The sequence below is a fragment of the Salmo trutta genome, chromosome 6 (genome assembly GCF_901001165.1).
Source record: "Salmo trutta chromosome 6, fSalTru1.1, whole genome shotgun sequence".
Lineage (NCBI taxonomy): Eukaryota > Metazoa > Chordata > Actinopteri > Salmoniformes > Salmonidae > Salmo > Salmo trutta.
This window is the reverse complement of record NC_042962.1, coordinates 97,744-114,859: the sequence shown is the minus strand read 5'-3', so window position 1 is coordinate 114,859 and position 17,116 is coordinate 97,744. Positions and strand designations below refer to the sequence as shown.

Genomic DNA, 17,116 nt, shown 5'->3' with positions numbered 1-17,116 from the left:
TCAACTATTTCAACAGCGTTTCGTGCTGCTCTGAGCATGGGGACTGGTCTTGGTAAATCAATGAGATTTTAATTTTCACTGAATCTCTGTTTGGGTATTGGTTGGCCTACAATTAGGGTGTGGAAATGTTAGGATTATTTTCCTCTTCACTTGCAGTCACTTAGTACAGTGCCATATTTTTCTAATGGAAACCCTGAGGGCGTAATTTTTCATTTTTCTTGGAATAGAAACACCATAATATTAATCAAATGAATTAAGCTAAATCAATCACATATACCATGTTCTTACAAAAAAAACATTTTTTTTAGTCCAGCCAATATTAATACAGTCAAATGCTTCTCAAAGATTCCCTCTGGTGGTCAAACTAGTACTAACTAGCATTAATGGCAACAATGGCTGACAATTAAATAACGTGCAATAATATTCTGCAGCAGCCCTCAAGCTGTGCTGCAGTACAACGCAACTTTTAAAGGAAGAACCACTGTAGCCATGTTATTTTCTACTCCCTATAAATAGCCATGTTATTTTCTACTTCCTGTCTATAGCCATGTTATTTACTACTCCCTGTATATATCCATGTTATTTTCTACTCCCTGTATATAGCCATGTTATTTTCTACTCCCTGTATATAGCCATGTTATTTTATACTCCCTGTATATAGGCATGTTATTTTTCTACTCCCTATAAATAGCCATATTATTTACTACTTGTATATAGCCATGTTATTTACTACTCCCTGTATATAGCCATGTTATTTTCTACTCCCTGTATATAGCCATGTTATTTTCTACTCCCTGTATATAGCCATGTTATTTTCTACTCCCTGTATATATCCATGTTGTTTACTACTCCCTATATATAGCCATGTTATTTTCTACTCCCTGTATATTGTGTTCCAGTCAGAGGAGTGTTAGTCTAACAGAGCCATCACAACACATTGTGTTCCAGTCAGAGGACTGTGTAGCTGACAGATCTCGGCCCAACTGTCTCTCTCTGTGTCATATTCTAGAACACTTGCTACGCTCACTTCCTGTCCATCCCGCCATTTCCTGCCTCCGAACAGCAGCAGCCTCCCATTTGCTGTTGTCACCAGTCCGTAGTCGAACGAGCCAATGAGTACTGGGCGTAGGCGTGTCCACTGGTCAGCGAGTGAGTCATATCGCTCAATATCGCAGTAGTGCTCGTACATTCCTAGTAACGCGTAGACACATCCGGCAACAGTTGCCATGCGGTGACCGAAACGGCCAATGGACATCGGTGCTCGCTTCTCCCAAACTCCACCCCTAGCAACCATATCTAGGAAGAGGACCTCACAGTTGCCCTGATTACCCTCGTGGCTACTGACCTGTGTACGGTCTTGGTTGCCATGGCTACCACCAGACATTAGGATTCCAGTTCCCAGGGTGACCGAGGCGTGGCCATAAAGGGGGCGGGGCAGAGAAATTCCTCTCCTCCAATGACCTGCTGACATGTCATAGAACTCCACTGAGGCCAGGCAGGAGTGTGTGTCTGAGTGTGTGTGTGTTCCCCCTATAGTGTAGATGACATGGTCTACAACACAGCAGCTGAACTGGGATCTCCTCTCCAGCATGGGGTCCGCTTCCTCCCAGCATGCAAAGCGAGGATCGTACCGCCACACACAATTAGTTGTCGTCATAGTAACAGACTTCCCTTCACCCCCCTCTGCTCCGCCCTTCACCTCTTCTCCTCCAATCACAAACAGGAACCCCCCGACGCAGCACACACAGTGGTTCTTCAGTCGTCGTGGGAGACCAGCGTTCAATGATGACCACTTCCTGTCTCTAAGGTCGAAGGTGAGCACCTGCTGCTGCGGCCAATCAGTGCTGAGCCCGCCCCCCACCAGGAGCACGTGGTTGGCTGCTGCTCTGAGGGAGGAGTGTCGGCTCTGTCTTATTGGTCTAGCTGAGCCCAGCCAATGATACTCCAGCGCCTGCGTCACCTTACTCCTCATCAGGGGCGTGTTCATGTTGGTGTGGGCAGGGCTTAGTGTTGTGATGTCAGAGGGAGTAACCAATCCAAAACGGAGTCGGCTGAGCAGCAGGTTACAGCGGACCAATGGGAGAGGCTGGTTAGCATCCAGCCAATCCAGCACAAGTTTCAGTAGCTCCACCTCCTTGACACCGGGTAGTTCCTCCCTGTCCAGCACATCCGTTAGTGATTGGACGTTCAGCCCCAGAAGCCCCTCCCTGTCCTCCTGTAGCAAAGTGGCCATCTCCATGGCGATGATTTGATTGGCAGCTGCCAGCGCGTCAGGCAGGAAGTGGTGCTCAGCCAGGTTGGCATAGAAACATGAGGTCCTCAGCGACAGCCCGTCACTAAGGAAACGCTCGCATAGCGACACAGCTGTGTCCACCTGAAGGTACCTGGCGGTCTCCAGAACGACAGGCAGTGAGGCAGCTGATAGGCTGAGCCATCCAGAGTACAGGAAGTCCAGAACTGTCTCTAGTCCTGCAGGAGTTAGCGCCGGGAGTCTAATGCTAGCAGCTATCCTCTCCTCCGTCTTCTCACCAAACAAACACCAGAAATACTGGCTGGAACTGGCCAATAGGACGCGGTGACACGGGAAGGACACGCCTCCCGTCTCCAAGACAACATCACACAACCTCCTGTCAGAGCGCAGCTTCCTGAAGCCAGAGAAAAGCACAGAACTCTGGTAAGAACTGTGGAGGAGAGAATAACTCTCCATAAAGAAAGTAGAGAGAGAGAGATAGAGAGATTGAGTGCGAGATTGAGAGAGAAGAGTGTGAGAGAGAGGAGAAAGAGATTGAGAGAGAGTTGAGAGAAAACAGAGAGAGAAGATTGCGAGAGAGAGAGATTGAGAGAGAAGTGAAAGAGAGATTGAGAGAGAGAGTTGAGAGAAAAGAGAGAGAAAAGAGCGAGAGAGAGAGAAGACAAGAGAGAGGTGAGAGAGAGAGGACAAGAGAGAGGTGAGAGAGAGAAGACAAGAGAAAGGTGAGAGAGAGAAGACAAGAGAGAGGTGAGAGAGAGAGGACAAGAGAGATGAGTGTCTGTCGTTGGTTTCTCCGTGTTTCTCTGTCTGCACCCGCTGGCATTTGACACGTTATCACGATGATAGGAGTTTTAACCACCACCCCTAAACTCACACACACCCACACACAGCCACCAATATGACACCCAGTATGTGGGTGTCAGCATGTGTGTGTATGTGTGTGTGGGTGTCAGTGTGTGTGTTTGTATGTATGTGTGTGCCAGTGTGTGTGTTTGCATGTGTGTGTGTTTGTATGTGTGCATCAGTGTGTGTGTTTGTATGTGTGTGTGTGCGTCAGTGTGTGTTAGCATGTGTGTGTGTGTGTGTGTGTGTGTGTGGGTCAGTGTGTGTGTTTGCATGTGTGTGTGTGTGCGTCAGTGTGTGTTTATGCATCAGTGTGCGTCAGTGTGTGTTTGTATGTGTGTGTGTGTGTGTGTGGGTCAGTGTGTGTGTTTGCATGTGTGTGTGGGTCAGTGTGTGTGTTTGTATGTATGTGTGTGTCAGTGTGTGTGTTTGCATGTGTGTGTGTGTGCGTCAGTGTGTGTTTATGCATCAGTGTGCGTCAGTGTGTGTTTGTATGTGTGTGTGTGTGTGTGTGTGTGTGTGTGGGTCAATGTGTGTGTTTGTATGTATGTGTGTGTGGGTCAGTGTGTGTGTTTGTATGTGTGTGTGTGTGCGTGTTCACGCACGCTGCCCTTTCCTCTATATTCAAGATAGGGTCAAAATCTGCACAAACACACACATATATACACACACACACTTATACACACACACACACATATACGCTAGATGACCTCAGAGGTAAATAGAGCTATTAGTCAGCACTGAAGAGTCCAAAGTGTCCACAGGAGCTATCTACCAACATCACCGTGACTACAGCATTGCTACAGGAATAGAAACATGACTTGGATGTTCCATTTCTACAAATTAATTAACTCTATATGAACTGGACCCCATTGGAACTGGACCCCATCTGAACTGGAACCCATCTGAACTGGACAGTAACCGAACTGGACCCCATCTGAACTGGACCCCATCTAAACTGGACCCCATCTGAACTGGACAGTAACCAAACTGGACCCCATCTGAACTGGACAGTAACCAAACTGGACCCTATCTGAACTGGACCCCATCTGAACTGGATCCTTTCTGAACTGGACCCCATCTGAACTGGACCCTATCTGAACTGGACAGTAACCAAACTGGACCCCATCTGAACTGGACCCCATCTGAACTGGACCCTATTTGAACTGGATAGTAACCGACCTGGACTCCATCTGAACTGGACAGTATCTGAAATGGACCCCATCTGAACTGGACCCCATCTGAACTGGACCCCATCTGAACTGGACCCATGATATATCCCATGTCAACTGGACCCTAACCGAACTGGACCCCATCTGAACCGGACAGTAACCGAACTGGACCCCATCTGAACTGGACAGTAATCGAACTGGACCCCATCTGAACTGGACCCCATCTGAACTGGACCCCATCTGAACTGGACCCATGATATATCCCATGTCAACTGGACCCTAACCGAACTGGACCCCATCTGAACCGGACAGTAACCGAACTGGACTCCATCTGAACTGGACAGTAACCAAACTGGACCCCATCTGAACTGGACCCCATCTGAACTGGATCCTTTCTGAACTGGACCCCATCTGAACTGGACCCCATCTGGACTGGGGAGTAACCCAACTGGACCCCATCTGAACTGGACCCCATCTGAACTGGACCCCATCTGAACTGGACCCTATCTGAACTGGACCGCATCTGAACTGGACAATATCTGAACTGGACAATATCTGAACTGGACAGTAACCGAACTGGACCCCATCTGAACTGGACCCCATCTGGACTGGGGAGTAACCCAACTGGACCCCATCTGAACTGGACCCCATCTGAACTGGACAGTAACCAAACTGGACCCCATCTGAACTGGACAGTAACCAAACTGGACCCCATCTGAACTGGACCCCATCTGAACTGGACAGTAACCAATCTGGACCCCATCTGAACTGGATCCTTTCTGAACTGGACCCCATATGAACTGAACCCCATCTGAACTGGACCCTACCTGAACTGGACCCCATCTGAACTGGATCCTTTCTCAACTGGACCCCATCTGAACAAGACCCTACCTGAACTGGGTTAGGGGTAAGAGTTAGTGGTTAGGGTTAGGTTTTGAATAGGATTGTGTTTTAGGTCAGCAGGTTTGCTTTAGGGTTACGTTAGGGTTAAGGGTTAAGATATTTTAAGGAATCCACAAGGTCGATCTGATGCCTTCAAGATAATGCAGAGACTGGGGGGGAGGGTTGCACTGAATGGGGGAGTGGGGGAGTCGAGGGGTCCGGGCACAGATCCGCTCAGGTTGTAGAGCCCTGTAGTTGCCCACTAGAGTAGAGTTGGTTTCGGGGTGCATTGGTTTCAGGTGTCTACATCCTTTTTTTTAGTCCAGGTAGGGGATAGGGTTAGGGTGGAGGTTAGGGTTAGGATAAGAGTGAGGTTAGGGTTAGGGTTAGGTTAAGGGTGGGGTTAGGGTTAGTATTATGGTGGGGTTAGGATAGGGATAAGGTTAGGGTTAGGTTTAGGGGAGTCCTTCTATTGGTCAAGGTGTCAACGGTTGTGAAAAAGGGCCACCAGAGAGGAAATCACACATGGAACTGTCCTTCACTGCTGGTTGGCCAAGTGTCACTCAGTCATTTGGTCCTGGATGTTTTTCTTCATCAATACATTGAAGAGTAATTCCCTTCCAGGATGCTTGGTGTAGGATCAGGCAACGCGGTTGAGTTGCGTACCCTGTGTGAGTCCGGGGTCTCAGTTGCTTGCCATGTGTCCATACCAATACGGTCTGTCATTGAGTTCTTGTGGTTTGAGCAGACAAAAACCCAGAAGGTGAACCTTCTCTACAGTTGTCATGCATCCACCCTTTGAGCTTCGTCCATCATCCTTGTAGATACATACTTGATTTAGGGTCAGGCAAAAACCATAGAGGGCTGCTCCCTTCCAGGAACCCAGCTTCTCAGTCGGTTGCCATGTGTCCATCCCAAGCATGTCAGTCAGTCAGCCTTGAGAGTTTGAGCAGACAAAAACCCAGGAAGTATAACCTCCTCTACGGTTGTCATGCATCCACACCAAGTGTCAGTCCTTCGCACTCAGTGGTTTAGATGGCAAGAACTAGTGAGGCCCCTCCCTTCCAGGATCGTGGGTCGGGTGTCTGCAGACTGTCCGAAGCTGGTTTTTATATCAACCCTGTCAAACTGCACCTGGTCTCCCTTCCAGGTTCCGAGGCCCCAACCAGGTTCCGGCGCGCCGAGCGATCCCAAGCCTATTTCACCAACACTCCATCGGAGACATCGAGGGCCACCAGCCGGTCAATGGCTGAACTTCCCGACTCATTCTGTCAAGGTACTGATTCAGCAGGCCAGTGGCTTACAGGTAGCTCTGCCAGGAGCGAAGGCATTTCGTTGGCCACTAGTCAAGGCCTGTATACTCTTCAGTGAGTGTCTGGCATTTATTTTTAAAGAGATATGGAACAGATATGCATAAGGCAGCATGGCTTTGTTAGAGCGTTAACGGCTGAATCAAGATAGGTAAAATTAACATTTTCCTCTAATAGGATAAGCAACACTCAGACAGTACACCGGCACATGCTCTCTAATTACCTAGCTCCTCAGGATACATCTTTATGAAGCTAGGGTCAGGGTTAGGGTTAAGGATAAGGTTAGGGTCAGGTTAGAATGGTTAAGGTTAGGGTTAAGGTTAGGATGGTTAAGGTTAGTGTTAAGGTCAGGGTTAGAGTTAGAATGGTTAAGGTTCTCTAATACTATTAATTCAGGCCTGTAGGATCACTAGTACCCAATTTTTTAATCCAAAGGGTTAGGATTAGGGTTAGGGTAAGGGTTAGGATAGGGGTTAAATTTAGGGTTAAGGTTAGGGTTAGGATTAGGATTAGGGTTATTATTAGGGCTAGGGTTAGGATGGTTAAGGTTAGTGTTAAGGTCAGGGTTAGAATTACAATGGTTAACCTGTTAGGGTATAGGGGGCAGTATTTTCACGGCTGGATAAAAAAATGTACCCGATTTAATCTGGTTACTAATCCTACCCAGTAACTAGAATATGCATATACTTATTATATATGGATAGAAAACACCCTAAAGTTTCTAAAACTGTTTGAATGGTGTCTGTGAGTATAACAGAACTCATTTGGCAGGCAAAACCCTGAGACAGATTCTGACAGGAAGTGGATACCTGATGTGTTGAATTGAATTTAAGCCTATGCCATTGAAAAACAAAGGGGCTGAGGAATATTTTGGCACTTCCTATGGCTTCCACTAGATGTCAACAGCCTTTACAAAGTGTTTTGAGTCTTATACTGTGAGATCTGACCGAATAAGAGACTTGGAACGGTGATGGCCGATTAGACCCCTGGCGCGCGAGTTGATGGTGGGTACTCTCGTTCCGAAACGTTTTAAAAGAGATCCCAATGGTCCGCCTTGAATTTTATTCATGTTCTGGTTAAAAAAGGCACTAATGATTTAAGCTATACAACGTTTGACATGTTTGAACGAACGTAAATATATTTTTTCCGTTCGTGAAGTGAAGTGAAGTCCGGCTGGCTTAGATCATGTGCTAACAACATGGAGCTTTTTGGACATAAATGATGAGCTTTTTTGAACAAAACTACATTCGTTATGGACCTGGGATTCCTTGGAAGTGTCGTGTCTTTGGCTATGCCGGATTAAGTGATACGACATGCTAACTTATAAAATTATTTCTCTGTAATTAATATTACCTGATTAAGCTAATCATGTAAATGTAATTAACTAGAAAGTCGGGGCACCACAGAAGAACGTTTATAGAGCTGTTATCTTCTGAATAAACTCTTACAATACTTGGTAATATTTTACATCGATAGCAGTCAATCTTATCTTATTTTCAGTCTCATCATGAAAGTTGTAAATTCTTGGTTATCTTCACGAACCCTGGCTAACAAGTTGAATCAGCAATACAAAATTGGGTTTAATTATTTATTTACTAAATACCTAACTAATCACACAGAATTACAAATACACAGAATACACTTGATGTCATACAGAAAACGTCCTGGTGGACTGAGCCTGTATCATGGCTGGTTACACAAAGAAAAAGGGGGTTGGGCTTGAATGAAAGAGCGGGAAGGTTTAGGAACAAAGAAACAGCAGCTATGCTATCGTAAATACATTATCTTATGCATTCTAAATTACCGCCCATTTGGAAAAGGAAAATGCAATAAATATTTACTCTGAGCTGCGCTTCGGTAGATTGGTCGTAGATGCTGGCCGTGGTTGGCCAACAGATTTTCCTGTAGTGGTAATGGAAGAATGTCAATGGTGGAGGTATCTTCGTCTGGTTGTTAGACTGGATCCGTCGTCCGTCCTTTCCTAGCCCACGTTAGCAGCGCTAACTCAACGGCTAGGAAGTATCACTTCGGTAGTGAATAAGCTCAAAGTTCATACCAGTTCATACCATAGCTCACGCCGAGGTTGGCTTAGTTCTGTTCTTGATATATGTCTGTCCTTATAACGTAGAGGCTGCAGTCCTCACGTACTGGAACACGTGAATGTCTTTTCGTCAAAGACTTATATAGTGGAGAGGGGGAAAGGAGGGGTTTCATCGTTTATAACCCCATGTCTCTTCACAGGGTTGGCCACTGATCGGCAGGGCACTTTCCCTATGAAAACCCAATTCTCTCATTTGGAAGCTAAAATTACATTTAATCTCCTAACAAACAATTTCAATATCAAACATTTCAATTGCATAACAATTCCATGTGACTCTGATAACTAGAGGGTGTATACTTTCTCCGGTACAGTTTATGTCGTCCTGCCATCAATCATAATGTCTCAGATAACAATGAACTGACATACATACTCATTACGTTATCAAGCATATTTCCAACTGGTTTTATTAACAAAAGATGGTTCCTTTCCCTATTTGTTTGATGTTCCCAGACTCTATATTTAACACAGGCTATTCCAGTCCTTCAGTAGGGTCAGAGAGAGAGGGGAAGGGAGAAGGTATTTATGGGGGGGTCATAAACCTTACCCACAGGCCAACGTCATGACAGTCCCCCCATGTTGGGTTCAATCTTGCGATTAACCTGCATGTTGTAAACCAACATAAAAATGAACGTGGGTTGTCCTGGTTGTGGATCATCGTTGTGGTCCCCATCTGGCGGTCGACCCGGGTAGGGTGTCTGCAAATGAAGAAGTCCGCTCCAAGGCTGGGCAGCAGATGTCCAGTTGATGGTTGCTATTGCAGTCCCCCCTCTGGTGGTCGACCCGGGTAGGGTCTCTGCAAATGAAGATGTCCGTTCCATGACTCGGCAGCGGATGTCCGGATTGGGATCGCCGTTCCGGGCCCGTCGTCTGGTCGTCCAGACTGGAATATCTGGGCAGTAACTTAGGCAGAGGTTAACAACGCACACACACTCATGAAATATATCATTACATTTCCTCCCAAATGAGCGGCGTTGTGGCACTAACTGATGGTTGTATGGGGGAGTTGTTTATGGCTCTATCACTTTCTATGTGCCAAAGAAAATGAAACAAAATTAATGAAAGCATAAACAAAACAAAATAGTTATGCCACCTTAATCATCTAATTGGACTGTATTCTATCTACGTCCATGGTCTTGGCAAAATGACCCTATCATGGCATTGTCTAATGTCATATCTAGGGCTTTCCTAATTTGCGGGGTGGCGCTTAGGGTACTATCCTAAGTTGACAACTATATGATAAGTCTACAGCTGTGAGGCACTAGTTTTGGGCAGTCTACAGGATGACCTATGGACTTCTGGTTAGAAAACTGGTGAGTGCTGTAGAGTCAAAGGCCTAGAAGTAAATGTTCAACTTTACTAAGGCTGGTATTTTGTTTGGACCCTTAAGTGATCCTAGCATAAATCCTAATTGGATGTTCCGTTGTGCATGTGCGTTTATGCTTACACAATCGCGCATGTCAAGGGAAGATAACCAAGTATCCTGGCAGATTACAACTTGTTCAGAATGAGTCTGACGTAGTCAGGTAATTTTCAGGTCAATGCCTGGAGGTCAGTCAGAATTGGTGTCAAGGGAGTCTGTAGTAGTTTTCTACAAGTCACGGTGTCTTCCACTATTGTAGTGGCGGTAGGTATGAAGTCTATTTCATAGCTATGTTATCCACGGAGGAGCTAACCTCACGACGGAAGTACTCTAAGTATTGGACCAGTCGTACGTGGTGTGATCATGGTTCATGACTTCTAATAACTTTTCTCCTGAACGGAGGGTTCTATTTATTAGTGGCATGTGTTAACCATTGGAGGAGTGCAATGGAGATTCCCTTCCCCGTGTTGCACTCTGAGTGACTCCTATGTCGCTATTATCAATAGCAATTTAACTTGTGAGGTTACTAATCCTCTTACTGAGTGTTGCTGGACTGACTGTGGTATTGGTACTGGTATTCAAGGGGTCCAGTTGTCCTACCGATTTATTCTGAAATATTATCTACCGGAACACATGATTGGAGCATATTACTAGTTGTATTGTAGTTGAACCTACACATGGCAAGGAATGATTATTGTTGCCATTTGTTTTGGAGGTGGACAAGTCCACTGGACTTCCTTTACGACCAGTGTGGTACACCTCAGTACTATCTTAGATGTGTTCTAAGATAATCCCCGTCTAGGGGCCTGTCTGCTCCTCACTGTTCTCATAGGGGAGTTTACAACTAGATTTGATTTATGCTCTGGCGGCCTCGTACGGTGTTGTCCGTAGTCTCGACCCCCCCACCGGCCTCGATGAGGCTCATCATGGGTCTGGGCTACTATTCCCCCCTTTGTGTCTCGGGAACCCCCCACCAGCGGGTGGTGTTGGTGTCCGAGGCGCAAACGAGAAGGTCGGACCCTATGTACGAGTTGTCAGTGGCCGCGTTATTATGAGAATGACTGTAACCTTTCAACCAAATCTCCTGGTGTTTGTGCTTCAACACCCTCAGTGGCTGTCGAGGTCTGTCAGTCACCACCGCTTCCGCGTGTGGCAACCTCTTCAGTACCTGCAAACTGAGACGAGGATATCGGTCTGTGATATCGCAAAGTGTTTCACCAGTGGGAGTCATCGGGTCAGTTGCTGGACTGACGCCATTAGTGTCATTGTAAGGGGTGACAGTCCCCAACAAAGCAGAAGGTGTATCATCGGAAGCAGAGTGTACTCTGCACATCAATGTTTTTCTTGCTGAGACGGCCGCAGTGCTTGCGGAAGTGTCCGAAGGGCCAGAGAAGTTCATCTCAACTACCGTATTGCACGACTGCAAGAAGGAGGGAAGTTGCTCATTCACAGAGACAGCTGGCTCGAAATCATGAAAAGAATGGTCAATCAGATTGGCTGATGGAATGTGTCGAGATATCGTAATATCTCCTTGGATCGGATTCTACACCAAGAGGTTTCTACACGTCTTTTTCCCAAGGGGTGCTTTTGACAGATACCCCTCGTGAAGGACTGCGTTGCAGCTAGCGTTAGGGGAAGACAGTGTGGTCAGTGGAGAAGGCACTGTGGCCTGTGACCATACCTGGTTGGTTTTCCAATCCATCAATGGGAGTAACCGATCCATCAAGTCTGCTCCAAGTAGCAGGGTTACAGTTTCGAGGCTGGTAACATACACAGGATGAACGAGCGATACGTCCTGGAAGTGTAGTTTCAGCATGACTCTCAATGTGAGAGGCGAGGTAGTCTGAGTGACCCCTCGAAGTGTAGTGTCGCATCGTTCCACTTTTAACCTCTTTGGCATAGGGGGCAGTATTGAGAATTTTTGGAAAAAATATGTTCCCATTTTTAACTGCCTCCTACACCAACTCAGAAGCTAGAATATGCATATTATTGTTCAGGTTTGGATAGAAAACACTCTGAATTTTCTAAAACTGTTTGAATGGTGTCTGTGAGTATAACAGAACTCCTATGGCAGGCAAAAACCTGACAAGGCTTCAAGCAGGAAGTACCCTGTCTGACAAGGAGTCGTGCGTCTTACCTCTTTTTATTGAAAAGTAAGGATCTTAGCTGTAACGTGACAATTCCCAGGGCTCCAATAGGCTCTCAGAGCCCGCGAAATAACTGAAGGTTTACGAGGGAACCTCAGGTTGAAATATATTATCGCCTTTTGTAAGTGGATGCTCGGAGGACCTTTCAATGATGCGCGTGCATGAGTCGCTTCTGAGGAGAAATTTTATTCGGCTGTTTAGGCTCAATGCATACTCCCGGTCGGAATATTAACACTTCTCTATGACATAAATGGCATAAAAATTGGTTTTAAACAGCGGTTGACATGCTTCGAAGTACGGTAATGGAATATTTAGACATTTTTGACACGCCAATGCGCCATGCGCGACACCGCGAAGAAGCATTCTAGAACTCACGAACAAAACGTCGCTGTTGGAACATAACGATGGATTATTTGGGACCAAACCAACATTTGTTATTGAAGTAGAAGACCTGGCAGTGTATTCTGATGAAGAACAAGCAAGGTAAGAACATTTTTCTTATAGGAAATGTGATTTTGGTGGATGCTGACCTGGGTGGGTATCTAAATAGCTAGCCCTGTAATGCCGGGCTATGTACTTAGATTATTGCAAAATGTGCTTCATCCGAAAAGCTATTTTAAAATCGGACATATCGAGTGCATAGAGGAGTAATGTATCTATAATTCTTAAAATAATTGTTATGCTTTTTGTGAACGTTTATCGTGAGTAATTTAGCAAACTGTTAGTAAATTCAACGGAAGTTTGCGGGGGTTATGCGTTTTCTGAACGTCACATGCTAATGCAAAAAGCTGTTTTTTGATATAAATATGAACTTGATTGAACAGACATGCATGTATTGTATAACACAATGTCCTAGGTGTGTCATCTGATGAAGATCATCAAAGGTTAGTGCTGCATTTAGATATGGTTTGGGTTTATGTGACATGATATGCTAGCTTGAAAAATGGCTGTGTGATTATTTCTGGCTGGGTACTCTGCTGACATAATCTAATGTTTTGCTTTTGTTGTAAAGCCTTTTTGAAATCGGACAGTGGGGTTAGATTAACGAGATTCTTGTCTTTAAATAGCTGTGAAATAGTCATATGTTTGAGAAATTGAAGTTATAGCATTTCTAACGATTCAAAAATCGCGCCACTGGATTGAAGTGGCTGTTACGTAGGTGGGACGAAATCGTCCCACATAGCCCAGAGAGGTTAACCAACGTTTAGTTGGCTTCAAAGCCTTTTTGAGATCATCAAACAATGTTTGAGAGATGAGTGATATTGTCGCACGCGAATCAATTAGCGCATGACAAGCTAAGCAGTCCTCCAGGACTGTTTCCAGGTATGGCCGTTTAGATTCGTGGTTAGTGGACATATTCCCGACAAAGTGGAGTGGTCGTTCGCAACGACGTGATGTGCCATGTCTGTTCAAGATGGAAGCAGATTGACTTTTCCGATTTTGAGTGGGCTTGGCTTTAACTAAGCGTTTGACCTTTACCTTCGCAACTTTTGTATCGGAGTCTATAGACCGAGCCCGGGGGCTTGTTTCTTGATCAAGCGGGCCCTGGATAGGGTCTTGAATGAGAGCGGGAGAAATTTGAACTTTAACGTCCTTGCTATGGGTGTTAATTCCTGCGGACCTGGTGTCCGGTAATTCCCCGTCTAGTCCTTGTGACTTATCTTTTACCCTTTTCTCAAATTGTTCTCGCTTAACCTCTCTCGGGTATGTGGGACGATTTCGTCCCACCTACGTAACAGCTACTGAAATTCCAGTGGAGCGATTTTTGAATCTTTAGAAATACTATTACTTCAATTTCTCAAACATATGACTATTTTACAGCTATTTAAAGACAAGAATCTCGTTAATCTAACCCCACTGTCCGATTTCAAAAAGGCTTTACAACGAAAGCAAAACATTAGATTATGTCAGCAGAGTGCCCAGCCAGAAAAAATCAGACAGCCATTTTTCAAGCTAGCATATAATGTCACAAAAACCCAAACCACAGCTAAATGCAGCACTAACCTTTGATGATCTTCATCAGATGACACACCTAGGACATTGTGTTATACAATACATGCATGTCTGTTCAATCAAGTTCATATTTATATCAAAAAACAGCTTTTTGCATTAGCATGTGACGTTCAGAAAACGCATAACCCCCGGCAAACTTCCGTTGAATTTACTAACAGTTTGCTAAATTACTCACGATAAACGTTCACAAAAAGCATAACAATTATTTTAAGAATTATAGATACATTACTCCTCTATGCACTCGATATGTCCGATTTTAAAATAGCTTTTCGGATGAAGCACATTTTGCAATAATCTAAGTACATAGCCCGGCATTACAGGGCTAGCTATTTAGATACCCACCCAGGTCAGCATCCACCAAAATCACATTTCCTATAAGAAAAATGTTCTTACCTTGCTTGTTCTTCATCAGAATACACTGCCAGGACTTCTACTTCAATAACAACTGTTGGTTTGGTCCCAAATAATCCATCGTTATATCCAAACAGCGACGTTTTGTTCGTGAGTTCTAGAATGCTTCTTCACGGTCTCGCGCATGGCGCATTGGCGTGTCAAAAATGTCTAAATATTCCATTACCGTACTTCGAAGCATGTCAACCGCTGTTTAAAACCAATTTTTATGCCATTCAACTCGTAGATTAGTGATAATATTCCGACCGGGAGTATGCATTGAGCCTAAACAGCCGAATAAAATTTCTCCTCAGAAGCGACTCATGCACGCGCATCATTCAAAGGTCCTCGGAGCAGCCACTTACAAAAGGTGATAATGTGTTTCAGCCTGAGGCTCCCTCGTAAACCTTCAGTTATTTCGCGGGCTCTGAGAGCCTATTGGAGCCCTGGGAATTGTCACGTTACAGCTAAGATCCTTACTTTTCAATAAAAAGATGCAAGACGCACGACTCCTTGTCAGACAGGGTACTTCCTGCTTGAAACCTTGTCAGGTTTTTGCCTGCCATAGGAGTTCTGTTATACTCACAGACACCATTCAAACAGTTTTAGAAAATTCAGAGTGTTTTCTATCCAAACCTGAACAATAATATGCATATTCTAGCTTCTGAGTTGGTGTAGGAGGCAGTTAAAAATGGGAACATATTTTTTCCAAAATTCTCAATACTGCCCCCTACCCCAAACAGGTTAAGTTCTTCCCGTAGTTGGACTTCTGGAGAACATTGGTCTACGTTTTGATCGTCCTTCAACCCTTTGTTACCCTTGTGCTCTGACACTTTTTGTGGGTTGGGTGCAGGAACGTAGCGAACGGGTCGATTGTAGCGGTAGTCATGTTGATGGCTACGTACTTTACAGTTATTTCGACCGCAGAGGTTATTGGAATCATGGTTTCGTGGTAGAAACTGTTGTTGTGCGTCATCTCTCGACGCTCCAATACCTGATAATGCACCCTCTAACTGGAGTGAGTGCTCCTGGTTAAGCTTCAAAACCGAGTGGTCAGGGCTCTTAGCGTTGTGAACTTTTGATGCCTCAAAAGCTGTGCTTGCAAGCTCTCTGAGTTGTAAGATAGGCAAGCCAACGTGGGCTGCAGGGCCCAAGTAGGTAATGAAGGTGGGATACATGTTCGACAGGAACATTTGTTTGAATGGTAACAGCTCTTCCATTCCTGTTTCCGTGAGTAGGCCAAAGTAAGCTGAACGAAGCCTATGATAGAAAGCTTGTGGGTGTTCGTTTCGAGCTTGTTTGACCGTGTTAGCCAGTGAGCTATCGTGTTTGCGAGTCGCAGAACCACTGAATTCTAATTTCAAAGCTGTGGCAAGTTTAGCGTAGTCATTTAGCACGTGTTGCTGTTGTAGGCGAATGAACCTCGTCACGTGTCTATTCGACGTTCGCTTCAACAGGTAAACCCTGTCAGAACCCGTAGCGTTCGGGTAGCCACCCAACGCGTCCTCTATGTCAGCTAGGAACGTCTCAGTATCGTTTGGCTGACCTGGAACGGGGTCAAAGGTGGGGAAATTCTTGACGAGTTTGTCAAGGTATTCCGCGCCAAGCGGGCGGAGAGGATTGGCTTCATCCTGTGGAGAAATTGGGGCCGAAAGGCCAAGAGGAGAAGCCAAGCTTTGGCTTTGTTGGCCAAGAGGCTCCATATTACTCAGTGCCGAATGGCCAAGAGGAGAAGACTGAGGGACACATGATGGATGCAATGTCTGAAACCTATCGTCTTCACTCCTTTGAGTACCGGACTCCGGTTGCTTGGATGGGTAGTCATGATGTAGAGCGTGACCATTCTGCATTTCCTCCAGATGGTACCTAAGGGTGGTCTTCTGCTGCATTGCAGAGTCCACTTGAGCGCTTAGAGTACCAATTTTGGACACGTGAGTGTCACACCTGCACCTTTCGGTCTCAAACTTATCTGTCATGGTTTGCAGATAGAGGTCTCGAGTACGGAGCGAGAGATTCAGTGATGAGATTTCCTCTGCTTGCTTAGAAATCAATATTTCCATCCTCATCACCTGAGTTCTCTCATCATTCAATTGGTCAGCAACTTCAATAAGTTCTGCTGATTTATCATCCAACTTTGTCACTGTGTTCATTAACTGATCGTCTTTGGTCTGCAGCGCTTTGAGGAGCACCGTGTTATTTTGAGTAACATTCAACAAAACAGCATGCATGTTGTCAAGTTGAGCGCTCCTGTTTGTAGATAACTCTTCAGATTTATCTAGTTTGGCGTGGACATCATCGTATTTAGTTTTAGCTAAATCGAGTTGTTCCTGTAGCATATGATTTTGTTCCTGTAGCCTATGATTTTGTTGAAGAGCTTGTGCTTGTTCGTCGTCATAAGTATTTGCAATTACTTTTAATTGTTCCGATTTCAAATGCAGTTCCTCGACTAGCAGAATGTTTTCATTTCCTGCTTTTGTCAATAGTTGCTCAGTTCTCTCCACCTGTGCCCTCATGTTAGCCATGTCTTGCACGTGCTTCAGCTGTGCACTGTGGTATTGGATCGATGCCAACCTTTGATGGCGATACATAAGTGCTAAAGTGGAGAGAACCGTCACAAAGCCTGTGTTTGATGGTTGATTTTGGACAG

General features: G+C 45.2%; 2 protein-coding genes across 2 annotated transcripts in view; one reads left to right on the top strand and one right to left on the bottom strand.

The window, feature by feature from the left end:
* Positions 1-820: 820 nt before the first annotated feature.
* Positions 821-2,780, bottom strand: klhl34 (kelch-like family member 34). The gene has a single exon (XM_029755052.1). The coding sequence runs from the start codon at positions 2,705-2,707 to the stop codon at positions 911-913; it is 1,797 nt and encodes a 598-aa protein (XP_029610912.1). The 5' UTR covers positions 2,708-2,780; the 3' UTR covers positions 821-910.
* Positions 2,781-3,858: 1,078 nt separating this feature from the next.
* Positions 3,859-17,116, top strand: part of LOC115195284 (piggyBac transposable element-derived protein 4-like) — a 68,141-nt gene continuing 54,883 nt past the window's right edge. The window contains exons 1-2 of the mRNA XM_029755051.1: positions 3,859-5,173; positions 6,299-6,424. The gene's annotated coding sequence lies outside the window, so the exon portion shown is untranslated. The remainder of the gene's footprint in view (positions 5,174-6,298; positions 6,425-17,116) is intronic.